The 26,501-nt window shown below is 42.1% G+C and overlaps 1 protein-coding gene across 1 annotated transcript; it reads right to left on the minus strand.

The window, feature by feature from the left end:
* Positions 1-882: 882 nt before the first annotated feature.
* On the minus strand, positions 883-24,871 carry gnptab (N-acetylglucosamine-1-phosphate transferase subunits alpha and beta). Its single transcript, XM_078242471.1, has 21 exons — positions 24,567-24,871; positions 23,863-23,948; positions 23,331-23,450; positions 22,890-22,940; positions 21,315-21,517; positions 20,705-20,769; positions 20,059-20,193; positions 13,504-13,665; positions 12,774-12,953; positions 12,250-12,420; positions 11,960-12,083; positions 11,659-11,871; positions 9,233-10,320; positions 8,949-9,148; positions 8,620-8,839; positions 7,862-7,975; positions 7,656-7,741; positions 7,451-7,549; positions 7,186-7,353; positions 5,826-5,916; positions 883-2,512 (listed from the first exon to the last, which is right to left on the minus strand). The coding sequence occupies exons 1-21, from the start codon at positions 24,726-24,728 to the stop codon at positions 2,441-2,443; spliced, it is 3,810 nt and encodes a 1,269-aa protein (XP_078098597.1). The 5' UTR covers positions 24,729-24,871; the 3' UTR covers positions 883-2,440.
* Positions 24,872-26,501: the final 1,630 nt, after the last annotated feature.

The following is a 26,501-nucleotide window of genomic DNA, read 5'->3' on the forward strand; positions in this document are numbered from 1 at the left end:
TGGTGAACATTGTAAACATTACACCGGTTTACCATCAACATGTTAGCATATTGTGAGCCTGTTAGCATGCTCATGTTAGCATTTGGCTCAAAGCACTGTTGTGCTTGTCTCGCTTTGCCAGACCTTCCTCCACAGCGCTGTAGAGGAGGGTCTGGCTAGTCCGCACAGCATTCCGGGATGAGAGAATAACGTGCTCTGGTTTTTTGGCATTTCTTTAAACCAATCACTATTGGCATGGCCGGCGCTGAGCACCAGGCAGAGCCACGGAGCCGCTGCAAAATAGCCTTGGGAAGGAACTTGTTTTGGTGGAACGTGTACGTTCAAGTTGTTTTAGTTGTGCAACAGAAAACTCAGATTGGACAGATAGTCTAGCTAGCTGTCTGGATTTACCCTGCAGAGATCTGAGGAGCAGTTAACCATAGTCCTCAGAAATCCACCATAGTTTAAAATTCCAACACAAAGAAAGCGTTAGGTAACGGGCATCCGTGAAATCCGGCGGCAACGGAGGAACGTCGTGGATTTTTGGATGAATTTACCGGTTTGGGAATCCAGTAATGTTTTCATAAAACAGTGTAGGAATTCTATCAAACTAATGTCTCTTTTGTGGAACTGCTAACAACTCATAGACGTCTGAAACGTAACGAGGGGTCCCTACAAGATTCTCATTTTTAATCACAACCTTAATATGAAAAGTAACTATAATGGGTCAAATAAATGTAGTGGAGTAAAAAAATACAATATTTCTCTTGGAAGTGTAATGGAGTGTAAGTATGAAGTAGCACAAAATGGACTCAACTTAAGTACCTCAAAATTGTACTTACTGTAAGTACAGTACTTGAGTATATGTACAATGCTACATTCACTATGACAAAAACACCAAGATGATGAACCAAAGCACATTTTATTTTAGTCAGAGGAGCCACAGAAATGATGCAATCTAAAAGAATCCCATTTTACAGATATGTTACTCATCGCCTCGTCTGCTGACATCGTACGTCATATGACTTTTAATGGCAGCTGGTAAAATGCTGACAGCATCTAGAAGTCACTTCCAATTTTCTCATTATAATAAAGAACTTTGTAAAACTGACATTCAGAGGGAAATGTTGGAGCAGTTGTCTTGGCGAGCATTGTCTGAGGCTATGTTTACAATCTGCGGCATTCAACTTCAGATGCATCAGTCACTGGGCTCACTGTTACAATAATACAATCAAAATAAGTTACAGAACATGCTGAGGGGGGGTCTGAATTTCAGACAGTAGCAAGCCTGTTGAGTCCCACAGGGACACGCATACAGGTGGCTATGAAAGCTGTAGTATCACTTACATGTAGCTACAACAATCACTTACATGTGTACCATATTAAGATATAAATTATTTTACATCCCATTCGTTCTCACTGTAAATCCCTAGATCAGGGTGTGATGTGGCCAACATTTATAGGAAGACATGTAAAAAAAATAAAACAAAATGTTCAAACAGGCAGGAATGAACAATGAAGGCACTTCAAGTTTCATGTTTTTAAAGACAGCAAAGATATAACAGCCAACACTTAATGAATTATTTTATTCATCCTATATGTACTTTTTTCTTTCATTTCTTTCAAATGAAGCCATAGCGATAAAAGCCAAACACAACCAGAGCTGCAAGTACTGATTCTTTTCATCTACTGACCTTTTTTCTTCTTCAATTAGTCAATTGTTTTGTCTATAAAATTGTATTTTATTGCTAATTTACTTTTTTGTTTGACCAACAGTCCAAAACCCAAAGATAATCAACTTTCGATGATATAAAAGAGAGGAAATACTCACATGAAAGAAGCTGGTAACAGCTAATTTGACTCAAACAAATAATTGATTATGAAATTAATTACAAATTGATTAATCTGCTAAACATTTGAGCATTAAACACAACAGTTTGTGGACGTTATGGTAAAACCCACACACACACACACACACACACACACACTCACACTCACACTCACACTCACACTCACACTCACACTCACACACACACACACACACACACACTCCGGGCCTGCTGCTGTCAAATGCTTTACACTTTAACGGGACATCAATCAATGACATGGTGAGGGTGGTGCAGTATGGAGGGAGTGTTTGTGTACGTGTAAGTTTAAGTGTGTGTGTTGTACAAAAGTCTCAGATGCCCCCAGTGGAGGAATAGAAGAATTACTGGCTTCTTCTTTCTGGCTGCCATTCCTTTCACCGGCCAGCCCCATCCATCATCTTATGAAAAATGTTTCATCACCATCTCACATGAGTCTCTATCCTGTGTCTGTGCTGCTGATGCAACACAAGCACAGAGGACTGCCGATTCCCGTTTCCACCCAGTCCCCCGGTCTGAATCCTCTCTACTGAGCAGGAGAGAAAGGGTTGGAGGTTGCTGAAGTGCAGAGAGGAGAGGGAAGACTTTTCTTTCTTTCACACCCGCTCAGGGTTGCTGTCCGTGTTCACCCTGCGTCTCGGGAACAGCTTTCGCTTTAGCAGAATCAGCTGCAAGGAGGCAGAAGTGGGAAAATGGCATAATTAGAAACCGCATGCAACTGGGAAGGATAGGAAGACAAAAAAAAGCTTTGTGCCGTTTGTCAACAAGAGGATGACTCATCTACGAATAGAAGGGTGGGGATGTTTATACCTCAAGCTGTTGTTCAACATTTTGAGAAATAACACTTATTCACTTTCTGGCAGCGAGTTCATTATATGAAAGACCAATACCAATCATATGACCGTTAAATATAAAGCTATAGCCAGTAGCTGTTTGCTTAGCTCAGTATAAAGACTTGAAAAAGCTAGCTTGGCTCTGTCCAATGGTAACAAAATCTGCCTAACAGCGCCTCTAAAGCTTACTAATTAGTGTTAAAGGCAAGGCAAGGCAGCTTTATTTGTATAGCACATTTCAGCAACAGGGCAATTCAAAGTGCTTTACATAAAACATTAAAGAGCATTTAAAAACAATAAAAAATAAATAAATAAAAATAAAAAAATACCATTAGATAAAAGACAAGAATAAAAGTGACAGTGCAGTATAAGAAATTAATAATTATTTAAAGAAAGGCAACATCAAAAAGAAAGGTCTTCAGCCTTAATTTGAAAGATACCTCGTTGGAATATTCCTTTAAAAATAAAAAATAAAATAAAAACGTGACCAGTTGTAGCTTCCAGGAGTCTCTGTTGTTGCCCAGCAACTGCTCAGAGCCAAGAAATGACCCTGTTGTAGAATACTGTGCAACACCGGCACATAACCAACCAGTCATTTTTCACTTTGTTTTTTGTACAAATTAAACAAACACATTTAGATGCATTTCCCTTCAGACAGGGCCAGGATAGCAGTTCCCCCCCCCCCCCTCTTTCCAGTCTTTATGCTAAGCTAACCATGTGTGAAGTGTAGCTTCATATTTAAACGGCTTTATACAGAGGCTTGCAAAAGTATTCATACCCATTGAACTTTTCCACATTTTGTTACATTACAACCACAAATGTCAATGTATTTCATTGGGATTTTATGTGATAGACCAACACATAAAATCTTGTGAAGTAGAAGGAAAATGATACACGGTTTTCAAATTCTTTTACAAATAAAAAACTGAAAAGTGTGGCGTGCAAAAGTATTTAGCCCCCTTTACTCTCATACCCCTAAATGAAATCCAGTGTAACCAATTGCCTTCAGAAGTCCCCCAATTAGTAAATAGAGTCCATCTGTGTGTAATCTAATCTCAGTATAAATACAGCTGTTCTCACATTAGTGAATAAACGGCATCATGAAGCCCAAGGAACATACCAGACAGGTCAGGGATAAGGTTGTGGAGAAGTTTAAAGCAAAGTTAGGTTATAAAAAAAATATCCCAAGCTTTGAACATCTCACGGAGCACTGTTCAATCCATCATCCGAAAACGGAAAGAGTATGGCACGACTGCAAACCTACCAAGACGTGGCCGTCCACCTAAACTGACAGGCCGGGCAAGGAGAGCATTGATCAGAGAAGCAGCCAAGAGGCCCGTGGTAACTCTGGAGGAGCTGCAGAGATCCACAGCTCAGGTGGGAGAATCTGTCCACAGGACAACTATTAGTCGTGCACTCCACAAAGCGGGTCTTTATGGAAGAGTGGCAAGAAGAAAGCCATTGTTGAAACAAAGCCATAAGAAGTCCCGTTTGCAGTTCGCCACAAGCCATGTGGGGGACACAGCAAACATGTGGAGGAAGGTGCTCTGGTCAGATGAGAACAAATTTGAAGTTTTTTGGCCTAAATGCAAAACGCTGTGTGTGGTGGAAAACCTGAATCACCCTGAACACATACAGGGCAATCTTAGAAGAAAACCTGTTATAGTCTGCAAAAGACTTGAGACTGGGGCGGAGGTTCACCTTCCAGCAGGACAACAACCCTAAACATACAGCCAGAGCTACAATGGAATGGTTTAGATCAAAGCATATTCATGTGTTAGAATGGCCCGGTCAAAGTCCAGACCTAAATCCAATTGAGAATCTCTGGCAAGACTTAAAAATTGCTGTTCACAGACGCTTTCCATCCAATCTGACTGAGCTTGAGCTATTTTGCAAAGAAGATTGGGCAAAAATGTCTCTAGATGTGCAAAGCTGGTAGAGAAATACCCCAAAAGACTTGCAGCTGTAATTGCAGAGAAAGGTGGTTCTACAAAGTATTGACTCAGGGAGGGCTGAATACTTTTGCATGCCACACTTTTCAGTTTTTTTTATTTGTAAAATGTAAAACCGTGTATCATTTTCTTTCCACTTCACAATTATGCGGCACTTTGTGTTGGTCTATCACATAAAATCCCAATGAAATACATTTACGTTTTGTGGTTGCAACGTGACAAAATGTGGAAAAGTTCAATGGGTATGAATACTTTTGCAAGCCTCTGTAAGTGGTATTGACATTGTCAAATAAACCTATTTACCAAAACTATTCAGACGATCAAGATTTGGTTACTCAAACGGACTTTGACACCAAATTCCCCTCAGACCTTTTGTAACCCAAGAAAGATAATCTTAGAAGTAGGGCAGCAGAATAAAACCACCTCCCTCTGGAGAGAAGACACTTTTGATCTCTCTAATCTAAACTCTGCAAAGCTGACTCAAAGGTCTCTATCTTAATACCTTGAACAGCAAGACAGCCAGGCTCACCTGGTGCCAAAAAGACATCAAAAGTCTGTTTGTGTGTGCTGACGGAGACACTGGACAAGTCTGACATATTCTTAACTGGGATCACTGGTCCCACGGGTTGCTATGGGGGAAATTCTCCTAAGGCCACTGCAACTATTAACCTTTCTTTAGGTTCGCTGAGGAGAAACTGGAAACCTTTGGATTAGGGAAGCGCCTGAAAACAGCTCAATGTCAAACCGTGGCAGAGTAGCATTTGTTAAACATTTCCTGGTATTTGTTTTAATCTCTTTCAAGTACCAAATGGGAAGAATTTGACAGGAATAGTGTCCAAAACCACTATCCTGATTCAATTCTTCACTATAATGTTAGAACGTTCTTCCAGATAGAAATCCCACTTATCTGGCAACAAAAGGTTAAAGCAGACACAAGTACTGTCTGATCCAAGTCCACAAAGATAGACAAGAGGACTGCTCGGCATCATTTGTGTAAAGTCAGGTCCTGGCTGAACCTTTATACTGGCACGACACATGAGATGGATGCACCGCAGAGTGGAACTTTGGTAGGGAGTGCCTGAATCATAGCTCAAGTGTGAATCATGGAAACGGAGAGGTGTGTGTGAGTGAATGTCCTGTGTGTCTACATCTGAATGTGTAAATAAACGGTGTGGGGTCCGAGATGGACACACTACCTGTTCGGCAAAGAAGGACATGATGGTGAAGACGACGAGTGTCACGAGGACACAGTGAGTCCAGAACTTCAGCTTGTCCCGATACACTCTCCTGGGAAAAAAAACAAACAAACAAACACACATTTCAGTTAGTTTTAAATAAAGAAACGGAACTTTCGTCACTCCATCAGACAGCAGCTGGTACAGCTGCAGAAACTAAATTTGGCACTGGAGGGGAGGCTAGTTGTGCTGAGATGTAACAAGAAGGAAACATACAGTATGCAGAGGGCGGCAGGGTAACAGGGTGACAAGGTGACATCACCCAACGCCATCTTCCCACTATTTCACTAACTCAAAGACAGAATGGGAGGTGGGGAGTCAGGGGTGGAGACGGGAGGCTCAGCTGTGTGATGATCTTGCAAGTATCTTACAGCTAGTGACTGATCTGAAGCGGCTTGGTCTAATTTTAAAGCCTCTATGTGAGGCTGGATCCCTGACAAAAACCCTCTAAAGCCCCTGAGGGATTCCCACTGTTCCAACCTGGCAACACTCAGCCCAATGTGGTGACAGCCACACATTCTTATCTCAGGCTGTTCGGGGGGGGGGGGAAGCTTGATACATTCCCAGGTCACGTGCAACAAGGACTCTGGTACAGTGCTGGTATTTGTCATTTCCAACCATTAGAGCTATACTGTCTGCAATTGATTTATGAAACGACTCAGAAAATGAATGGGCAACAATACTGATGATCTACAAATTGTTGAAGACACTTATCAAGCAGAAATGGTTCTTCAATGTTAGGATTTACAGCTTTTCTCTGTTTTATATCATTGTAAACTGAATCTCTTTGGGCTTTTGGACTACTGGTCGGACAAAATAAGCATGCTGAAGATGTCCCCTTGGTCTCGGGGAACTTGTGATGGGCATTATTTTTGCTGTTGCATGTTCTCATGCTTACATAAGAATAGGGAGCAGTTTTGATGGTTAACATTATGATGTTATAATGCTCCATGACAGTGAATATTGAGCTTAAGCTAAACTTAATTTTTTTTTTTTTATTAAAAAATCAAATCGTGATATCTGGCAGAAACATCACAATTCAATTTTTCCCCCCCAAATCCTTCAGCCCCAGGCTGTACTAAGGAACAGCGATGCTTTGAGCTGAATGCTAACATCAGCATGCTAACATGCTCACAATGACAATGCTAACGTGCTGATGTTTAGCAGGTAGAATGTTTACCATGTTCACCATGCTAACGTTTGTTAATTAGCACTAAACACACAATACATTGCTATTGGGGCTAATAATAGTTGCGGCCTCAGTAGCAACTTTCGTTCAAATTTCAACTGATCAAAACTGTCTCTAAACTTCACACCATACCATTCCTGGAGCTCTTCCATATGCAGGAATCTGTTGCGATACTCTCTTGGCAGTTCAAATTGGGACGGCAGCGGGAACATGGACTCATAAAAATCTCTCAGCACGGCTTTCACTGTGGCAGCGTCCTTATGGCTGTGGTCGATGTTATCATTCAGACAGATGAACTTCCTGTCAGGGATTCAGGAAAACACAGATGTTAGTATAGTTTAACCAGTATGGTAAAGAGGGGAACTTTGCTTGCACCACATTTTACAGCCTTTCCCACCTGGGATTCTTCCTAATGTCATCTAACTGGCCGACCACATGGGACACATTTGTCCGCACCATCTTGAAAGCTATCTCCTCCTCTCCCATGATCTCAAACCTGTCCAACAGAGCACATGTTAGCAGCAGCGACCGTGAAGCTAAGCAGGGAGACTATCTGAATTTTAATACATTTTCAGACTGAATAATGGCACTTAAGATCTCACTTGTACTTATTCTGGTCTCTGAAGGCTTTCTGGATACGTTCTGTGATGGGCTTGCAGTGGAGGACAAGGCCTTTTGTGACAGGAGGCTGTGGATTGAAAAAAAGTACAGAATATCAGTCAAATAAGGCATATGAAAGGAAACGTGCTATAAAACGTGCTATAAAACATCAACTTGAGGTTTCCTCTTTACTTCAAGTGTGGCTCACCATGCTGGGGTCATAGTAGGCCTCCTGAGTCGGGTTCACCAGGTGGAGATGGGTCAGGTTAGTCGGGAGAGTCTTAGAGCAGTTTATAAACATCTGCTCCAGGCCTGTCAGGTCCTAAACCACAAGAAATATTGTATACTAGTATCTGACAAGTCTCAAAGCCTTACCCCTATTTTCCACCGGGCGCGTCTGCGCTGCGACCCCCGCGAGCAACCGCTGCCATTCAAGTCAATGCTCGATATTCCACCAGCCGGGCCACGGTGCGTCCCAGAAGTGTGCCTGAAGCGGCTCTCCGCTCCGCTAAAGATACGCTCCACGTCTATTTTCACGTGGGCCGTTCAGACAGCCGTGCAGGAAGTGAAACAGCGAGACTATCCAGTCAATTCACTAAAAGACAACCCCCCCCCCCAATATCTTTTATGTCTCCTTTACAACACCGCGGACAACGGGAGATTCATCTTGGAGATTGAAAAACATAATACGACATCACAGAAAAGAGAAGGCATGGAGTTTCATTGCAGGAGTACTTGGAGTGGAAGGTAGATACTAGTTTAATAAACACGCGATTGTTCGGTAAAGTACTTGTAGAGACAACATAATCTGCAAGTCGGGCAGCAAGACGCCCCGCTTCTGAGACGCTCCCGGTGTGGTATGGCGCGTGGCGGAGGACGGAACTAAACCGGAACGCAGCACAGACGTGCCCGGTGGAGAATCAGAGTTATGTTAGGGAGAGAAGATATATCGAAGCGAGGACCGACCTGGAGGCTGAGGGGCAGCTCGTGGATCCTTGTAGCGAGGGTTCGAATCTCCCGGTCGGACAGGACGCCTGAGTGGTCTGTGTCGATCTGGTCAAACACCTCGGACACGTTGAGCTGCTGCTGAGCACTCATCAGAAAGTAGAAGTACGAAAAGGCAAACTGCATGTCCTCTGGGTGACGAACACGATGGCCTGATGTCTTGTCAAACTCCTCTGGGAATCTGAAGAAAAGAGCGCGGAGCGGTTTAAGATGTTGCCTCTTCAGGAATACCTAAAAAACACACACACACACACACACACACACACACACACAATCTGTAGCACACTCACGTGTCCTGCAGCTCCTGCATGATGAGACGGTCGATCATGTGAGGCATGTGTGCAGGTACTTTGCGCGACGTGAATCCAAACTCGCCGTTGAGCAGCTTGTTGACGTAGCGCAGCGAGTCAGCAAAAGTGTCCTGCAGCCTTCGGCCAGTGGCGGCACCGTCAGTCTCATACGACAACTCTCTCTGCAGACGTTCTTCTTCCTGTAGAGTCAACACAGCAAGACTAATAGTTTAAGAAACCGAAAGGCGTGACTAGAAAAGTGGAAGTTGTTTGCCCCGTCTTACCTCAAGCACTTCCTGGAAGTATTTCCTCCTCTCCCACGGCAGGAAGCCTCTGTCTGCGGAGATGAAGTGTTGGAGCCTCCTCCCGACTGGAGCTCGTCCTGCAGCGTCTGCTGGCTCTGCCTCACTCTTGGCGCTCTTGGTTTTGGAAATGCTGCTTAGCAGTTTGGAAGTCATAGGCCTCTCGATCGCAGCATTCAAATTATAATGTTTGGGAGTTACAAAGTCTTTCTCGTGCTTATCATCAACGTGGACTGCGATTAGAGGAGTGACAGGTTTTTCCTGCACAGCCGTGTCTTTCCATTTGGACATGGACATTACTTCTTTTGAGTTTGGATTTTTCTGAACGATATTTCCAGCTTTCTCTTCCACGGGTGCTTTCCCTTCCAACTGCTCTCCCTCCAAGTCTTTATAGGTCTTTCCCTGGCCCTTGGCTGCCCCCTCATTAGCTGGATGTGAATTGACAACCTGCTGCTTTTGAGCCAGTGTCATGTAACGTTTTAGAAGTTCAGCCTTTGTGAGGTTATAGCCCTTCATGGTAATGTCACCGATCAGAAGCTTCTCCTCCAGCTTTTGCAGCTCACTTTGCACAGCGGCTGGTAGAAGTGACACATTAAGTGAAGGCACTTCTATGACAACCTGAGGTTCACCAGGCGGCCTCTTCTGGATCTTAGGGCCCCGTTTGTCCTCAGGAATGTCTGAGAATGGGACCAGTGGCTCTGGAGTCGGGGTTGGCTTCGGCTCTTTGCCGGCGTCTTTGCTAGCGGACTGGGACACATTATTCTGAGGCACCTCGCGGGTGTCGACAGCTACGCTGAAGGTCATTATGAACTCTGTTTGGTCTTCTCTCTGGAAAGTGAGATTGTACTGGATCTGGGTGGCGTTGTGGCCCGGATGGAGCAGCAGGTGAATGGTCTTCCACTTGTTGGCGACGGATGTGTGGCGAATCGCTGGGTTGTCGCTGACGTGGGCCTCGGAGACTCTGCGAGCCAGTCCGTCGAAGCTGAAATATGGCCTGGTTTCACCCACTGGGAGGGTGTACAGGCTCCGATCCCTCAGCAGGGTCACGTGGTGCAGCTCACCAAAGTGCTCTACAACAGAAATGAATGCATTTAAAAGGATAAGGCTGGTGGTATTCTAGATTTTAGTTATAAGCAGCAAATCCCATGATAAGACCAAAACAAAAATTGCAATAGTCTGTCCCTAAATACTCTATAGCCTCCTTCTTTTTGGTAGGGCTGCACAATTAATCACAATTTTATTGAAATCGCAATATGGATTAGTGCAATATCCATATTGGGGGGGGGGCACACCATATTGGTTAAAGGCAAAATATGTATCAAACCATTCTGAATTAATATTGTGGTGCTGCAGAGATGTCCCAGCCCACAAATCATATCCTACAATCTAAAAGGTAACTACTGTTTGTTTTTCAACCTGGATCCTATTTTCCTATGTTTTTGTGTCTAAGTGACTGATGGGAACAACAATCTTTGACATTGGTCCAGTATTAAGCGAGATCGCTGCAGTTGGCAGCGGCGAAACAAGCTACAATGTAAGTTAATAGGGCAATTATCCAGCTTGTATTTACCTTCACGAAGTGTTCGTTTTGCCGCTGACAGGCTCAGATTAATATTCTAAGTGTCTGACAACATTATGGAAAGGATTCCTAAGGAGGTCGACCTTTCTGTTTTTTTTTAAACATAAAAACATCCGCGAAATTGCATTCGCTAAACCCACCAGACTCCATGTAATGTTTTGGGTCGTCTTTCCACTTTTCCAACCATCACAACTCTAGTTTTGGTTGAAATAAACACATAGTTCACCGATTTACATGTGAAAATATGTTGGCTCTATACACGCTAAAAGCATTGCTTTTATAAATGGAGTCTGGTGGGTTTAGCGCTAGCAACTTCAGAGCCGTTTCTGGTTAAACACAAAAGGTCTCAAAGAGGTTTTAAAGGTATATCTCTGAAGGGATCCTTTCCATAATGTTGTCAGACACTTAGAATATTAATCTGAGCCTGGCAGCGGCAAAACGAGCACTTTTGTGAAGGTAAATACAACTTATTAACTTACATTGTAGCTTGTTTCGCCGCTGCCGACTGCAGCGATCTCGCTTAATACCGGACCAATGTCAAAGATTGTTGTTCCCATCAGTCACTTAGACACAAAAACATAGGAAAATAGGCTCCAGCTTCAAACAAACGGAATTGTTTTTGTTTGGTACAGATCCTTGCAAAAATCACACTACAGTATAATTTATTTTATTTTTAATATTTTCAATGAAAAGTAGTATAATGATACAAAAAAATGAAAGATTCTTTGCAATATCGCGAATCATATTGAAATATCAGTCAAAATATCGTGCAGCCCTACTTTTTTTTGGCCTTTCTTGTTGGTCTTTTTATTAACATAGTTTGACTCACCTTGGCCACAGTCTCCTACATCAAAACCACAAGAGAGAACATTGCAGGCCTGGTCACAGAACTTGTCTGCCAGCCAGGAGTTGGCACAGCCTTGATTACAGTACGACGTCCCCCCTAGACCTCCGAGGCCACCTGCAAACTGCCACATCTGTGCAGCAGCTCCAGGCCCGCCACCACCGACCCCAGGCACAAACCGACTGCTCCCCGCTGCACCTATCAGAGATAAGGGACAACATATTAGACATGAATTAAACCAAATAGCTTGTTTACACAGGAGAGATGATAGAGTTGATCCCCTTACCGAGGCAGTCTCCTCCATCCCAGTCACAGGCAGAGTTGTTGCAGGCTTTGTCACAGTACCCATCTTTGATCCAAGATCCTGGGCAGCCCTCAGCACAGTTGGGGACAGGCCAGGTGAGATACACCTGCATGGAGGTGAGGAAAGAAAAGATTACAGGCCAGTGTGTAGTCAAAAAAAAACAGCCATCTCAATTTTGCTTGGAAGTCTGCACACTGTATTTATCCAGCAAACTGCAGCACACATTTCAAAATGAACTCCCAAATGAGCACTTTGACATGTTGCATTCACACCTTCTGTCCTTTTGAGTGGCTGTAGAAGTCGTCTGGCCAGACATCTCTTCCAAACATCACATCATCATTGAGGTAAATGAACTTTTGGGAGAGCCCTGGGATGCGGTGCATGTGGGTCTCTATGGCAGGGGAGCTGAAAGTGGGAAGGTGGCTGTCGTTCAGGAAGATATCCTGAAAGTCAAAGAAAACATATTTACATTCATTTAATATATAAACTAAACATGTAACCAACATGTTCCAACAGATACAAAGCATAGTTTATCTAAGTCCCGCGAAAAGAGACTTCAGGAAATCAGTTTGCTGATTTGACTGTATAAATCCATAATTGTATGTGCTAGATTAAGTTTGTTAATATAAACATAATCAGTTCAATTTAGCCATTAGGTTTTAGCAGGGGTGTTCAGGCCAGATTATTTCCTATTTAAAAAGTTAGAAAGTTTTTCTGTTTGTTTTTTAAGACATTGCATAGGGTTAGGAGTCAGTAAAAAAAGGCTGACCTGGAGAGGTCGAGCCTTAGAATTTACCTGATGTGTGACAACTGTAACTCTGGGGTTATCCAGGTTAAGCCAGGAGGGAATCTGCCCGTTAGTAACTATGAAGATGTGTCGCACCCAGGGGGCGTGTCTCTCCACAGAGCGTAGCGAATAGCGGAGCTCCTCATTGTCCTCAAATCTGCTGGCTGAAACATCTTCATCCTGTTTGGACTGGAAAGGAAAAACATAAATATGTAGCCTTAAAGCTATAGTGCGTTGTGTCTGATTCTCCCATGAGGAATTCTAAGTAATGACAACAACACTGTCGGCACGTACACATGATACAAGCCTTACGTGATCACGCATGCGCACCCACCCCTCCTCCACGCAATTGCTAGTAGCCAAGGAGGACACAGAGGATTAAAAAAAAAAAACATGATGGACTCTTCAGAAGAGGTAATTATCTTTACATTACATGTCATTTAGCTGATGCTTTTATCCAAAGCGACCTACAATTGCTATATATGTCAGAGGTCACACATCTCTGGAGCAACTAGGGGTTAAGTGTCTTGCTCAGGGACACATTGGTTGATGTATCGCAGTGGGAATCGAAGAGTTTTGTTCGCTTTGTATCAACTCATTTGGCAATGGCTTGAATGTAACGGACGTTCATTAATATAAAAAAGTTACGCACTAAAGCTTAATCTTAACCCCTTAATCTCAGGGGTTATTATTGCTCATTATGAACAGCTAACAGGGTTTCAGGAAGAAGCGGTCGTACCTGTGAGATGGCAGTGAGGTCCCAGAACAAGTAGCCAGGGCTGATGGTTAACTCTTTTCCATCCAGGGTCAGGTTCTTTTTAGCCTGCTGGGTCAGATCAGTGAAATCCTGCGGGCTTTTCAGGTGGAGCAGGACGATGCTGGCCTCAGAGTATAACTCAAACTGAGGGACAAATAAACATAAACCGTAACGTGTTAATTGCTTGAAAGAGTACTGCAGTGATTTCTAATTGCATTATCATAAAGTAGATGGGACTTACTAGATGCGGACTAAATAACAAGAATGGTTAAAAATACTTTGGTAATACTTTTGTTTATTACCAGATACCTGTAAACTTAGTGCTAATTAGCAAATGCTAGCATGCTAACATGCTATGAACCTGGTGAATATTACCTGCTAATCAGCATGTTAGCAAAAAAATACATTTGTCTATTTACCCGATACCTCTAAACTTACTGCTTATTAGCAAATGCTAGCATGCCAACATACTATGAACGTGGTGAATATTACCTGCTAATCAGCATGTTAGCATTTAGCTCAAAGCACCAATGTACAGTTCAGAGGGCCCCTAGCATGGCTGCAGACTCTGTTATTAGTTTACAGTGCAGAAGAATAACAAGCTCAAGTGTTTCAGTTATTGCCCTCCACTGACAAATGAGAATTTCAAAGTACTACTTTTGACTTTGAGTATGAACCAGACTGCTTTTAGTTAAATATTGTTTCCAAACTCAAAAGCTCTCAAGAGTTGACAGAGTTCCCTCCAGAGTCTGTGTCTAGTAACTTCACTGTCAAATGTAAAATCAGAGGAGTGTCCCTTCAAGTTGAATCACCACAAAACACAGTGGGAACATCCTAAACAGCAATTTCTCAGAGTTAAAGTCACATGCTCAGCAATGTGGTTTAGCCCCAGTTGAGCCAGTCTTGTGACAGAGACCTTCATCTTGTGACAGAGACCTTTATCAGTCTGTCAAGGGGACAGGAAGTTTTCTGGAAGTCTGGGAATCAAAATGACTGACCGGGTGACCTCTGACAGAACTGCTCAACTCAGTCATTTCGGTTTCGCCACTGCCCCGCCTCTTTAGGAGACTAGCGGCAGGGCCTGTGTGTATTGAATCCGATGGGAGAAGTGAACATGAACACATTTTATGACAGATTATTTTTGCCCCATAGTCACCAAAGTAAATATTGGACCCTTTTTTTTTTTTTTAAAAAGCCACATATCTCCCAAACATTCTGACACCTGACACTGACGGGCACCTCAGGAGAAAATTTACTTTGTTCGAGATCGGTTTCTGTCTCAGCAACAAACTCTTGTGAGATCTGGCAACACAGATAAGCTAACGTCAACTCTTGTTCGCGGACGCCCTAACAAAACTAATATTCATAATGCTATAAGGCTTTTGGCTGTGAACATATCTAATGTGAGCACAAAAATTATAAAAAATAATGCAGCTATAACGTTCACTACACTTACATACGAGGCCACGCCCACTTAGGAGACAGAAAGTGTGTAACGTTTTCATACCACAGTGCAGTGTGTAATGCACTCTCTTAAGTTATAGAGTAATCTTTGCTATAATGCCTGTGTGGGGGCATCTGCGGGCTGCTGCAGTCAGAATGACGTGTGTGTGTGTGTTTGAGTTTTTAAAGAGGTGAGAGTTCGGAAAATTCTGTGATGTCATCTTCTCCATGCGGGTCATAAAAGGTGGCTCTCCGTCTGATCTCAGGAGAGCTATGCGAGGCATCGGAGGACTCTCTATGCGCGCGCGTGCGTGCATGCGTGTGATACCCCCATTTCACACAAACAAACAATCTGTCTCGCCTCTCTCATCTCTTTAAACTCTAAGCTTGCCAGGAAAAAGACTCACCGCATCTCACTCCATCATCCCACACTGAACCCAAACATCTCACATGACCTCAACTCCTTTTGTTTTTCTCCCTGCTCCTGTTTTTAGGTGAGGATTAGCTGTGTCTTATAAACCCAGCGGGGAGCAGCCAGTAGACAGCAAGCCTCAGGATCACATTGCCATCTTTATTATAGCTCTCTTTATTGTCCTGATAATGCCCTAACACACGCACACAAAGCTGAGGCGTGTGGTGGCCTGCATGTGTAAACTATTCTATACATAACCCATGGCACATGATTTGTTTACTAGGTCACAATGTAAATTAAAACTGAAATGAACTTCTCTTCTTGACAAAACAAGTAATCATTTATCGAGTTCATTTATCATTTATAACGTTTTCTGGTTCTAGCTTCTCAAATGAGAGGATGTGCTGCTTTGTTCTGTATTATAATCATTGTAAACTGAATATATCTGGGCTTTAGACGGTTTACCCTCAGCTCTGGGACATTGTGATGGACATTTTTCCAACATTTTATTGTCTATATCAAGGGCCTCAAACTGCCAGCCTGGGGGCAAGATCTGGACTGCGAGACAATTTCATAAGACCCCAACATGTTTAGAATTTATTTTTACGTCTGGCCCACAAATTAATTTAAGTTGAATGCAGCTAAAGTTACTCCTCACCACAGTATTAACATGTCTCGTGTGAGTTTTAGTCTCCACATATTATAAACTGATCACTGTGGCCTGTATGTCACTGCAGAGGCAACAGCAAATGTAATTAGTCTAGAAAAAAACTGAGTTGACACTGGGCAAACCAATTAACCTCGTGGTGAGTGATCTGTTTAAGCAGGTGGATTGACATGTTGTAATGGCGTGCAGCACAATAGGCCGTTACATCAGAGCTGCGGCCTCCTGCGTCACCTGTTGTTATAAGGTTGGTCTGAGTCTTGAAATAAGCCATAAGCCATCTAGTTTTTGGTTGACAGATGTGTGGGATATGAGTGTGTACAACCATAACATCCACATATTACACTTCTGTCTTGTCTCTCTAGAACTCTAGATGAAAATCATATTGAAATAGCCTGGTCCCACATATCTGTTTCAAATATATTTATTTCGAAACATTTTCATCCAATAAGGAACTTTGTTTGACAATTACATGTTTCTCTAATATTATAGAGCCACAAAACGCAAACTAACAGAACTAAATAGCAAAAAAGCAGTGGCGGGCATCAGACAGACCTGACAAAACAACTACGGTCCCGCATATCTGAATCAGATACATATCAGATTTGTTCAGCAATTCAAATTAAAAGAATCAATGAAGTGACACAAAATGACAATTCAGTCACATTATTATGCTTATACTGAAGATCTTAAGACAAACTAGGTTACTTTGGCATAGGTGTAACCCTCTATTTATCAGATTAACTGATACTGAAAATAATCGCTAGTTTCAGCCCTTTCTTAAACATTTCATTTTGCTAAATGCACATTTTTCTATGAGACACCGCGTGGACAACCGCAAACATAAGAATACACGTTAATGCAAACACATCAGCAGGCTTGCCCACAAATACTGGGGGCAGATGATCGGGGTTGTGGGGCAGCTTTCATCACTATAGCACTCGGTCTCACACCAGCTATAAATACCCGCCGTCTCTCACTGCTGAACCTCTCCATCCACACTATGCACACCATCCCTCTTTCACAGAATCGGCCCGGCGACACCAGGAAACACCTTGAAACCCAAACTGTGTATTGTGTGGTGGCCTGTGTAGCTAAAATCCTTCCAACCTTACATCAAACACACTTTCCATCCTGGACTCTGTGCGACTGCAGTTCCCATGTCCCATCACCTCTACTTCCACCACAAACCCTCCCATTTTTAATCCTGCAGCACCTTTTCCAGCTTGTTCCACTCATAAAAGATAAAAAACTGGACTCCAAACAGGTAAAACCAGGCATACATAAGCATGTATGGAGATGACAGGGTGTGTCCAAGAGTGCAGGAAAAGGACGGTAAAATCCTTGTGACCTTTCAGCGTGCTGGCTGGCGCCGTGCCACTCCAAACAGTTGTTCTTAACCCCCCCGCACCGCCAGCTAAGGTTACAGCCCGAATGCCGCCGGCTATTATCACATGAAACTACCAGGCTACACCGCGACCAAAAACCTGGAGACAAATGCAGGGAATGATGGGACAACTGGGTTTGGTGATGATATGTGTAAGAGTTTGAAGCTGCTTCTTCACCCGTCTGTGCTCACAAGCAGTTATAAATGTTTGACTATTATAAACATTGTTTATAACAGTGTTATTACGTACAGTACATAGTCATAATAATCAGGGTATCTGCAAGTTTGTTTTGGAGATCTTTTTAGTGCTATTTGCAATTGAGATGAAGACCCATTAAAATAAAGAAAGTCTAATTCATTCGTTTTTTGGAAGAAATGAAGAAATGTTTTGTTGATTAGGATCTTCTGTTATGCCCTATGTGTTTCCTGGTGTAAGGGGGTAAAAAAAAGACGGTATATTCTTGTATAGTGCATGCCTAACATTAGCATACAATAACCAACTTTACAACAGTGGTTAAAAGAATGACCAAGCCTACTTTCTATGGATACATTTGCAATAAAAAAACAACAACCCAAAACCTTAAAAATATGATAGGACCATTCATAAACTTACCCCATGGAGACAAGAACTGTATCAGTTTTAAAATACAATGAAATTACTTACATAAAGATATGAATAAACTGTGCACCCTCAGTATTTAAACTTTTTTTTATTGTTATTTGAGTTGTTCAGTTCAATTTTTACACATTTGTCTGCTGTCTTTTTGATCATATTCTTATTCCTATTAGCTGCAACAAACAGTTATTATTATTATCATTATTAATTAATATGCTGATATTTTTTTTAATTGATCATTTGGTCTATAAAATGTCAGAAAGTAGTCAAAGTTGAACTATTTACATTGCATGTTTGGTCTGACCTGCAGTCCAAGACATACAGATGTTCAGTTCACTCTCTTGTAAGACTAAAAATCAAGCAAATATTCACATTTAAGAAGCTAGAACAATGTTTGCATAAAAATGTATTCACTGATCGATGAATTGACTGATTGTTTCATTTCTATTAAGATACAGTAATGGGAGTTTTTTTCATGCTTCTGAAGAGTCCTCTGAGTGTAGAGCTGTTGTATAACAACTCCGTTTTGCATTTCAAATACACAAAAGGAAGTTACAAAAGATGTTGTCTAACCCATTCATTCTAATCAGCCATGTGAGTATATTATGGGAAGGCGGGACAAACCGTTGACTCACGCCTGTCCTGCCTGTCTGCTGGTTTGACACGGTCACTCAGCTCCAGGCTGTTTTGTTTTCTTTGATTATTTCAGAGTAATCCACGCTCGTTAGTGGCATTCCTCGCTCTCAAAATATAGAGCAGACTCCTGATTAGAGAAAATTATTAGATACACAAGCCGCCGAGCTAAACAGAGGCCCTTTATCCGCATCGCAACATAACTGTTTAAAATAGAAGAAGCCCATATTTAGCAGGACACCGCAACCTCCTCTCCAAGGTGAGTTAGGTATTTGTGTTTAGCCCTTTCTTAGATTACGCTGCTGCCGTGATGTATAAAAATATCTTAATTTGTGCACACACAGAAATACAGTATAGGTCTGTAGTAAGCAGCATGTTCAGCACTGTGATAGCACACTGTAAGAGTGACATCTGGTGGCAAAGTTCAGTTATGTTAAAGGTGCCTTTTATCTCGTCAGTGAAATGATGCATCTACTTAGTTATTATTATAATAAATAAAAGAAAGCTAAATGTCAAAAGTGTCTACTATACATCTTTCAAATGTGCAACTCGGCCACCTGCTGTTTTGAAACCAATGTATCCCCCTTGTCCGATGCCTACGCGTAGTGGATTTTCGATTTGTCTGAGGTTGAAATTTGGGGAAAAAAAGATCTTTAAATTGATAATATTAGAAAAACTAACAAGAAAAGAAGAAAAAAAACAACGTATTCTTATATTTCCTGGTATTTTACCAAAATGCAGAAGATGTAAAAAATAAGATGATTTCAAAATAAAAGTATCAAGGGGCGGCCTCTAGCTCACCCAGTCACCCACGTTGGCTGAGTCCTGCAGCGGTGCGGGTTTGAATCCGACCTGCTGCCCTTTGCTGCGTGTCATTCCCCATCTCTCTCCCCCTTTCCTGTCTATCCACTGTCACTAGATAATAAAGGGAAAAGCCCCCAAAAAATTATAAAAAAATAAAAGTATCAACAAAAAAACAAAAGACAATGCATGAATCTTGTAGATGTTAAATACAAAAAGGAGATTCATACGCTCAAAGTCTCTGCAAGAATGTCACTTCTACTGCGCTTCAGATTTACAGTTCCTCTGAATAACAAAATAATCAACTACTTGCCACAGTTTCCCCCTCGACAACTTCTTTTACATTTTTCCTCCCTTTTCCTCTTTCAGTCTTTCAGTATTTCAGTATTTGGATCAAGTAGCTCGTGAAAAATCAGGCAGTATTGAGCAGGCTAAAACTGTTATTTTAATGTGTCGGATATTTAATCAACATTTAGGAAAACATAAGTATCGGATCGGCCGATACTGACGGACTCGGACCGGGAAATCCTTAGTAATAAGTCAAATTGAATCGCAAGTTATGATAAAGAAAATTGTTTTACCTGTTTGATCTTACTGGTTATGACAGAGGGCAGTTTGACTCTCAGCTGCTCCGTTTCCTTAAAGGATGCCGGGAAGCCGCTGAGGTAGGCCAGAGACTGCATGCGGATCAGACCTGGAGCCTCTTTATCTGTTGTCTGCAAAAAAAAAAAAAACACATGACAAAGAGATACATTTCAATGTTCCAAAAAAAGTGAGGATGCACCGAATCCAGATTTTTGGGGTTCGGCCGAATACCGAATCCACTGGCTAAGATTCTGCCGAATCCGAAACTGAATACCGAATCCTACTCCCATCCTCAGTGCATTAACACAGTAAACACATTAATAAAGTCAACAACGTCCACAGCAGTGTATTTTTGTCCTTTTCTGTCCTTCCTTTGCCGTACCTGCTGTCTGTCATGCACAACTCATATTCTTTCAGCTGTTTCATACGCAAATGTTTTAACAGCGGCGACGTTGGGTATTGTTTAGGGTCCTTGCCACCACGAGACAAATCGGCATTGCAAATTGAACATCAATCGCCTTCTTTTGTAATCAAGCAATTGACATGTACAAAAGAGGATAGGAGGATATGTTAAGGCTATCAGGCATATTTTAATACAGTTCAACATGCATTTAACAGTTAATACAATAGGTATAAACTCACCAGGTAACATCTGGACACAGAGACTTTCTGGTCATCCCTTAACACATCTGTATAGGCTTTATCAGCTGTAAAAAAAAAAAGAATAAATAGTGGGCAAAACTAAATCTTCAGGACCATCAGTCCAGAAATCTAATGCTGGTCTTAAGATTTAAAAAAGAAAATAATCTTATTTTTTGCTCTGTGTATTGGACATTTTAGATCATTAAAATGGTTAAACACTGCTCACAGGGTTCAGTATTAAGCAGCAGATCATGTGTTTAAATGCCTATGCAAATAAAACAAAATCCAATCGTCCAACCCTAGCTCACAGTTTCACTCTATTCATTATTTAATTTAATTATTTGGAAAATCACTCACACGCTGCTTGGAATCATTTATCCTTTCCTGATAAATTCTGCCCTTGTTTGTTGCTGGAAACTGTATATATGCATTTCTAATGTACTCATTTTCTAGCCCTCTTTGCCTTTCCTTAAGTGGCTTTGCCACTTGGCAGGCCACCATTGTAAATAAGAACCTGTTAATAATGACTTGCCTGTAAAAAATAAAAAGGTGTGGACATTTTCTGATCTCTTTAAAACGCGTGCTTCGGAATTCTTTTGTGCGTTTTTACCTTCAGCCTGCGAATGGAAGACAACGACAGAGACGGTGGTGGACGGGTGGAAGGGTTTGTTCATCAGCAGCAGCTCTTTGGCAGCGGAGAAGGACGGCGAGAGTGACGGCAGCTCTTTGAGCGTGATGTTGGCTGGCAGAGCCGGGTCCAGGGCCAGCATGGGCGCTATGATGCAGTGGGACAGCAGGCATTCTGGCTTAACACTAAAAAAACAAAAAACAAGACTTACATTTTTCACCTTGTGCTCTCACTCAGATAACCCCCCTCCTCTAACTTTGTGGTTTTGCACTAAATGGTCAAACGTAGATGTGAAATTAGTCATGTTCACACGTTCAGCAAACAGCTTCCTTTTGTGGAAATGTTGCATCGCGGCTCCTCTTTGTGTCTGTGGTTAAAACGTTTCAAATCACGACAGAAAGAGGGGAGGGAGCAGACGAGAGAGATGGGGCCCCTTTGTCCACCTAACATTTTGGCGGTGAACACAGGAAATCCCTAGCCTGAACTCGAGTCTTCATTGTGTTTCAGCTTTTAAAATTCCCATTGCCACCAAAGTTGACCATTTGAGTCAGTGCAATATGTACGAGGACGTGTTCGATATGTCACGCAAAAAAAAAGAAGCCAAAAATGATGTACATTTTATATTCATATCCCATTGCTTTTACTTTCCTGGGAAGAATACTGCATATGACAATCCCAAGCAATCATTGACAATCAGTTATTAACAATGCTGGCACTCTTTTGCCTCCATCAAATAACTGATATCCAGACGGTTTACACTTTAGTTCTGTCTCCTTGTGGTTTAACCCACCCCAACTTCCTGTTTCAACATCAAATTCTCACACTGCTGTTTCATTGTGTCTTTAACAGCCATTACCTAGTGTTTTGAAATGCCAATGAGTCCGAGAATTACTTCTAAAAACATATATTTAAATACGTTTAAACAAAAACTGGTCATTATAAGCTTCATAAAAAGGTAGAATATGTGGCAGAGCTGGATTTTATTATGTTGTATAGGTGTACCTAATAAGTTGTATACAATGAGACGATATAGATTTTGCAATACTTTGTATACAGTGGTAGCTATCCATTTCATATCTCTTGCCTCTGTGGGGCAATGTTTGTAAGTCAAAGAATATGAATTCTTAATGGGAATATTGGATTTGCATATGATTTTTGTTAGGGATTTAGTTTTCCGAATGAACCACAATCAGACATTTCAAATGGCAACTTCATCTGAAAAACTGTTTCTCTGTTTATTTCCTGGGAAATTTACTATATCACGATAAATACAGAGTTACCATTTTATTAGGCAAGCTAAAACATGCAGTCTGGTTGTGGTGCTGTTGAACTGTATTGCACTGTACAGAAAGGTGTTTCTGTTATTTAGCCTACCTTCACTGACATTCAATGGACAAAATAAACTGGCAACTGAGTCTATATATCAAAATTGCGATACAAAATGTCAAACTATGATAGAGGATTTCATGGATATACTCCCACCCCTTCTCGAGTACGTGTTCTAACTTTGTGACCTATGAGGTCCATCCTACACCATGGACATATCTTCAGACTCACCTCTCTTTTGGCACTTCAGTTGTCTCACTTGCATTTTTCCCCAGGCGTTCCCTGTGTGCCATAAAACAGTGAATTCATACGATTGTCTACATATAAAACCTAGAACAGCCACATTGCACAGCACTGTATTATTTACAGTGGTCAGTAGGAGCCAATAACCTTCTAACCTTTGATCTAAGATTCACTCTTCCTCCGGGGCAATGTCTGAACAGGCCAATCAGAGTAAAACAATGATAATGCTACAGCTCAGCTTGTATGCCAATTCTGACTGTATTCAGGTGAAAATGGGAATGCACTGGAGTGTGTTTGCACCATATCACTATATACTGCAGGGCAAGGCTTTCTGCAGAAAAATAAAAACGCCTACATTACATTAATTCTACCTAACCATCAAGGTTCATTGCACCACTGTATTTGCACAGACAGTGGAGTCACAGCTACCTCAGAGCCCTTTGTTCCTCCTCCAGTTGCTCTTTGACCGTCTTCAGTTCCTTCAGCAGAGCCATGTCTGTGCCGTTCACCCATGTGTACACCACATCAATAGGCATGGGCAGACAGAGCCTGCAAAAAGAAACACTCAAATCACTCATGACACTTTCCTCTACCGAGTCGGAATTAGTTTCTGCTCATGCATGGTTACACCTCAGCACCCTTCTTTCAGATTATCTCAAGGAAAGGGTACAAACAGTCCTGTGTGGCACAAAGGAAGGTTTTTGGAGAAAGTGGGCACACTTTTCACATCGACATTTGTAAATATGATAAGATCTTTTACTTCTAAAGCCCACCCAAGAAGATTTTGCACTATTACTGTAAGTGCAAAGAGAACAAGGTCAGCTGTAGACAGCATGATGTGTATGAGTACAGGACATAATGATGGGGTGACACAATAGTGAAATGTATGTATTTCTTTTGTGTTTGTTGATGTGTTTAAATCACCCTTCATTGGGAAGCATACATGCTGTCCTTTGCTCACCTGCTTTGGAATGATTTCCCACCTACATTGTCTCTGTAGGAGTCAAACAGCACATGATACTGGTCCCGACTCCACTCAACCACAACCTGTATGGAGAGGAGGAGACACTAGTAATACAACACTTTAGGAAAAGGAGTTGCTAATGTTGCTACATCCCCAATATCACACACAGCCAAGGCCAAACCAAACCACACTGAAAAACAGGGAGTGCTCCTTGTTCAGTCATTTTCTGCACAGGTATACACCCTGTACAATAATACTTAATACACTATCTGAGGGGATCTTTAGCTATTAAATTTAACAAATATTCTAATTTCAATAAACCATGTAATAAAATAATCCCAAGTTCGATAAAAGCATTGCGTGATATTCACAAATCATCCTCAACAAAAATGGCTAAAACGTGGAGAGCTGTCACTTAGCAAGCCATGGGAATCAGTTCTTTTAAATAGGTAAAATGAAGTGAGTATGTATAGCGCCGAAGTAGCATGAACACCCTAAAGAATCATAACACGTCTGGATTAAATATCTAAGGAAATGTAGGTTTGCTGATAAGCTAGATCGCTTTAAAAGAGCCGATTTTTTGAGTGGAACCTGGTGGGACGATGCCTCGTTTGTTTCACAGCTGTCGAGCAACAAACGTTAGCTAAACAAACATGGTTGCCATTAAGTGCACTGGAGTTAAGAACATAGAAGAAGCTCACCTCTCCAAACTGAAAGGCGGAAACTATCATGAGGACGATCCCCCCAAAGCAGAGGTACAGCCCGTATCGATGGGACAGACAGGTGTACGTCTGCCTCTGCAACAGCTTGAGCACCGAGTTGACGACTACCATGGTTCTCCTTATCGAAGCATACCGTTTCATTCATTCAGAAAAAAACGCAGGTTTAACGCACTAAAGAAGAAAGTAAACATCACAGGAGACTCGGATCTGTCAGCTGACCACCAGCCAGACTGCATGACACTTAACAATCATACATTTCACGCTTCTTCTGTGGTGGTGACGCTGCTGTTCTTCATCCATGCTGCCGCCCCCGCCGCTTCTTCTTGTTCGCTTCGAATTGGCTGTCGCCCTCTGGTGGGGAGGAGCAGGGTCCGTGGTGCCTTCAGGGTCAACAACAGTTGCCTATTTAGGGTTACACATCCAGAAGACATAGAGCCACGTAATCATTCATTTAAAGTCGTGTGTCGTGTTTGTGTCCTGCTGACAACTATTAATATATTAATAGTATAAAGTCCAATATTAATTCTCTTGTCAGCTCTTTTGCTCTTTAACTTACCAACTCTTGAGAAAAATAGCTGGGTCTTTAGCTGCTAAATGCCCTAACGTTAGCAAACGTTACTCACGTTAGCTATGTTCACCAGCTAGCTAGCTTAGTTGCAAACTCTTGGCATTTGTATACTCTGCACTTTTTGCACTTGCACTTGTTTTATTACTGTGTCAGCACATTGTGCTGCGAAACGTGCTATTACTTGACTTGACTTAGTTTGCCCACTAGGGGAGCGTATCGATGTTCCCAGGACCATGTTCCCCAGCTCAATCCTCTTTTAATGTGACACATTAAGGAGACATTTCCAACGGTTTTATGTTCCCGGCAATGTCTCTCCCTCGGTCAAAAGTTCAATGTATATTTCCCACGTTTAATATGTTGAAACAAACTGCATTTGAAACATTCATCTCCCTTTGTTCTTTTGCAAATTGAATAGCGAAGATAGCCCTTACCAATCACTTACAATGTTAGCGTATATGAAAGACACACGTTTCCTGGGAACAAAGGACCCTGGCGTGGCAACATAGGGCCCTGGGAACATAGGACCCTGGGAGCATAGGACCCTGGCAACATATGACACTAGGAACATAGGACCCTGGGGGCATAGGACCCTGGCAACATAGGGCCATGGGGAACATGGGACCCTGGGAACATAGGGCCCTGGGAACATAGGGCCATGGGGAACATGGGACCCTGGGAACATAGGGCTCTGGGAGCATAGGACTCTGGAAACATAGGACACTAGGAACATAGGACCCTGGGAGCATAGGACCCTGGCAACATATGACACTAGGAACATAGGACCATGGGGAACATGGGACCCTGGGAACATAGGGCCCTGGGAACATAGGACCCTGGGAACATATAACCCTGGGAACATAAGGCCCTGGCAACATAGGGCCCTGGGAACATAGGACTGTGGGAACATAGGGCCCTGGGAACATAGGGCCCTGAGAACATAGGACCGTGGGAACATAGGGCCCTGGGAACATAGGGATGATCCCCCAGCGGGAGGGATTAGTTGTTAACTTTGTCTGTGTGCTGTTTGTTACTGGACAGGTCTTTTTCATTGAAAAGAGGTAGATGAGCGTGTGTGAATCAAAACAGTAAAGCTATGGGCAGTAAAACCAAAAAATATATTTTTGAATTATTTGATTGTTAGGGACCGTTCGGTATTTATGGAATGGACCACCGGAGGAATTGTTTAAAAAATGAGTGGAATAATTACGTCTGACATGATCAGATATTTTATAAATATCTTAAATAACACAAAACAACTAAATGGTGGTAGGTAATACATCAGATTTCATATACTGCTTTAGTAAAAAAAAGTATTTCCTGGCTGACGATGGCAGCAGCAGGACGTA

Source organism: Sander vitreus, chromosome 23 (genome assembly GCF_031162955.1).
Source record: "Sander vitreus isolate 19-12246 chromosome 23, sanVit1, whole genome shotgun sequence".
Classification (NCBI taxonomy): domain Eukaryota; kingdom Metazoa; phylum Chordata; class Actinopteri; order Perciformes; family Percidae; genus Sander; species Sander vitreus.

Coding starts and splice junctions, on each gene's coding strand:
- gnptab (XM_078242471.1), bottom strand. CDS start 24,728: ATGAAACGGTATGCTTCGATAAGGAGAACCATGGTAGTCGTCAACTCG. Junction 23,949..24,566: donor CCGCCTTTCAGTTTGGAGAG/GTGAGCTTCTTC, acceptor CTCTCCATACAG/GTTGTGGTTGAGTGGAGTCG. Junction 20,194..20,704: donor CTGTGTCCAGATGTTACCTG/GTGAGTTTATAC, acceptor TTTTTTTTGCAG/ACAACAGATAAAGAGGCTCC.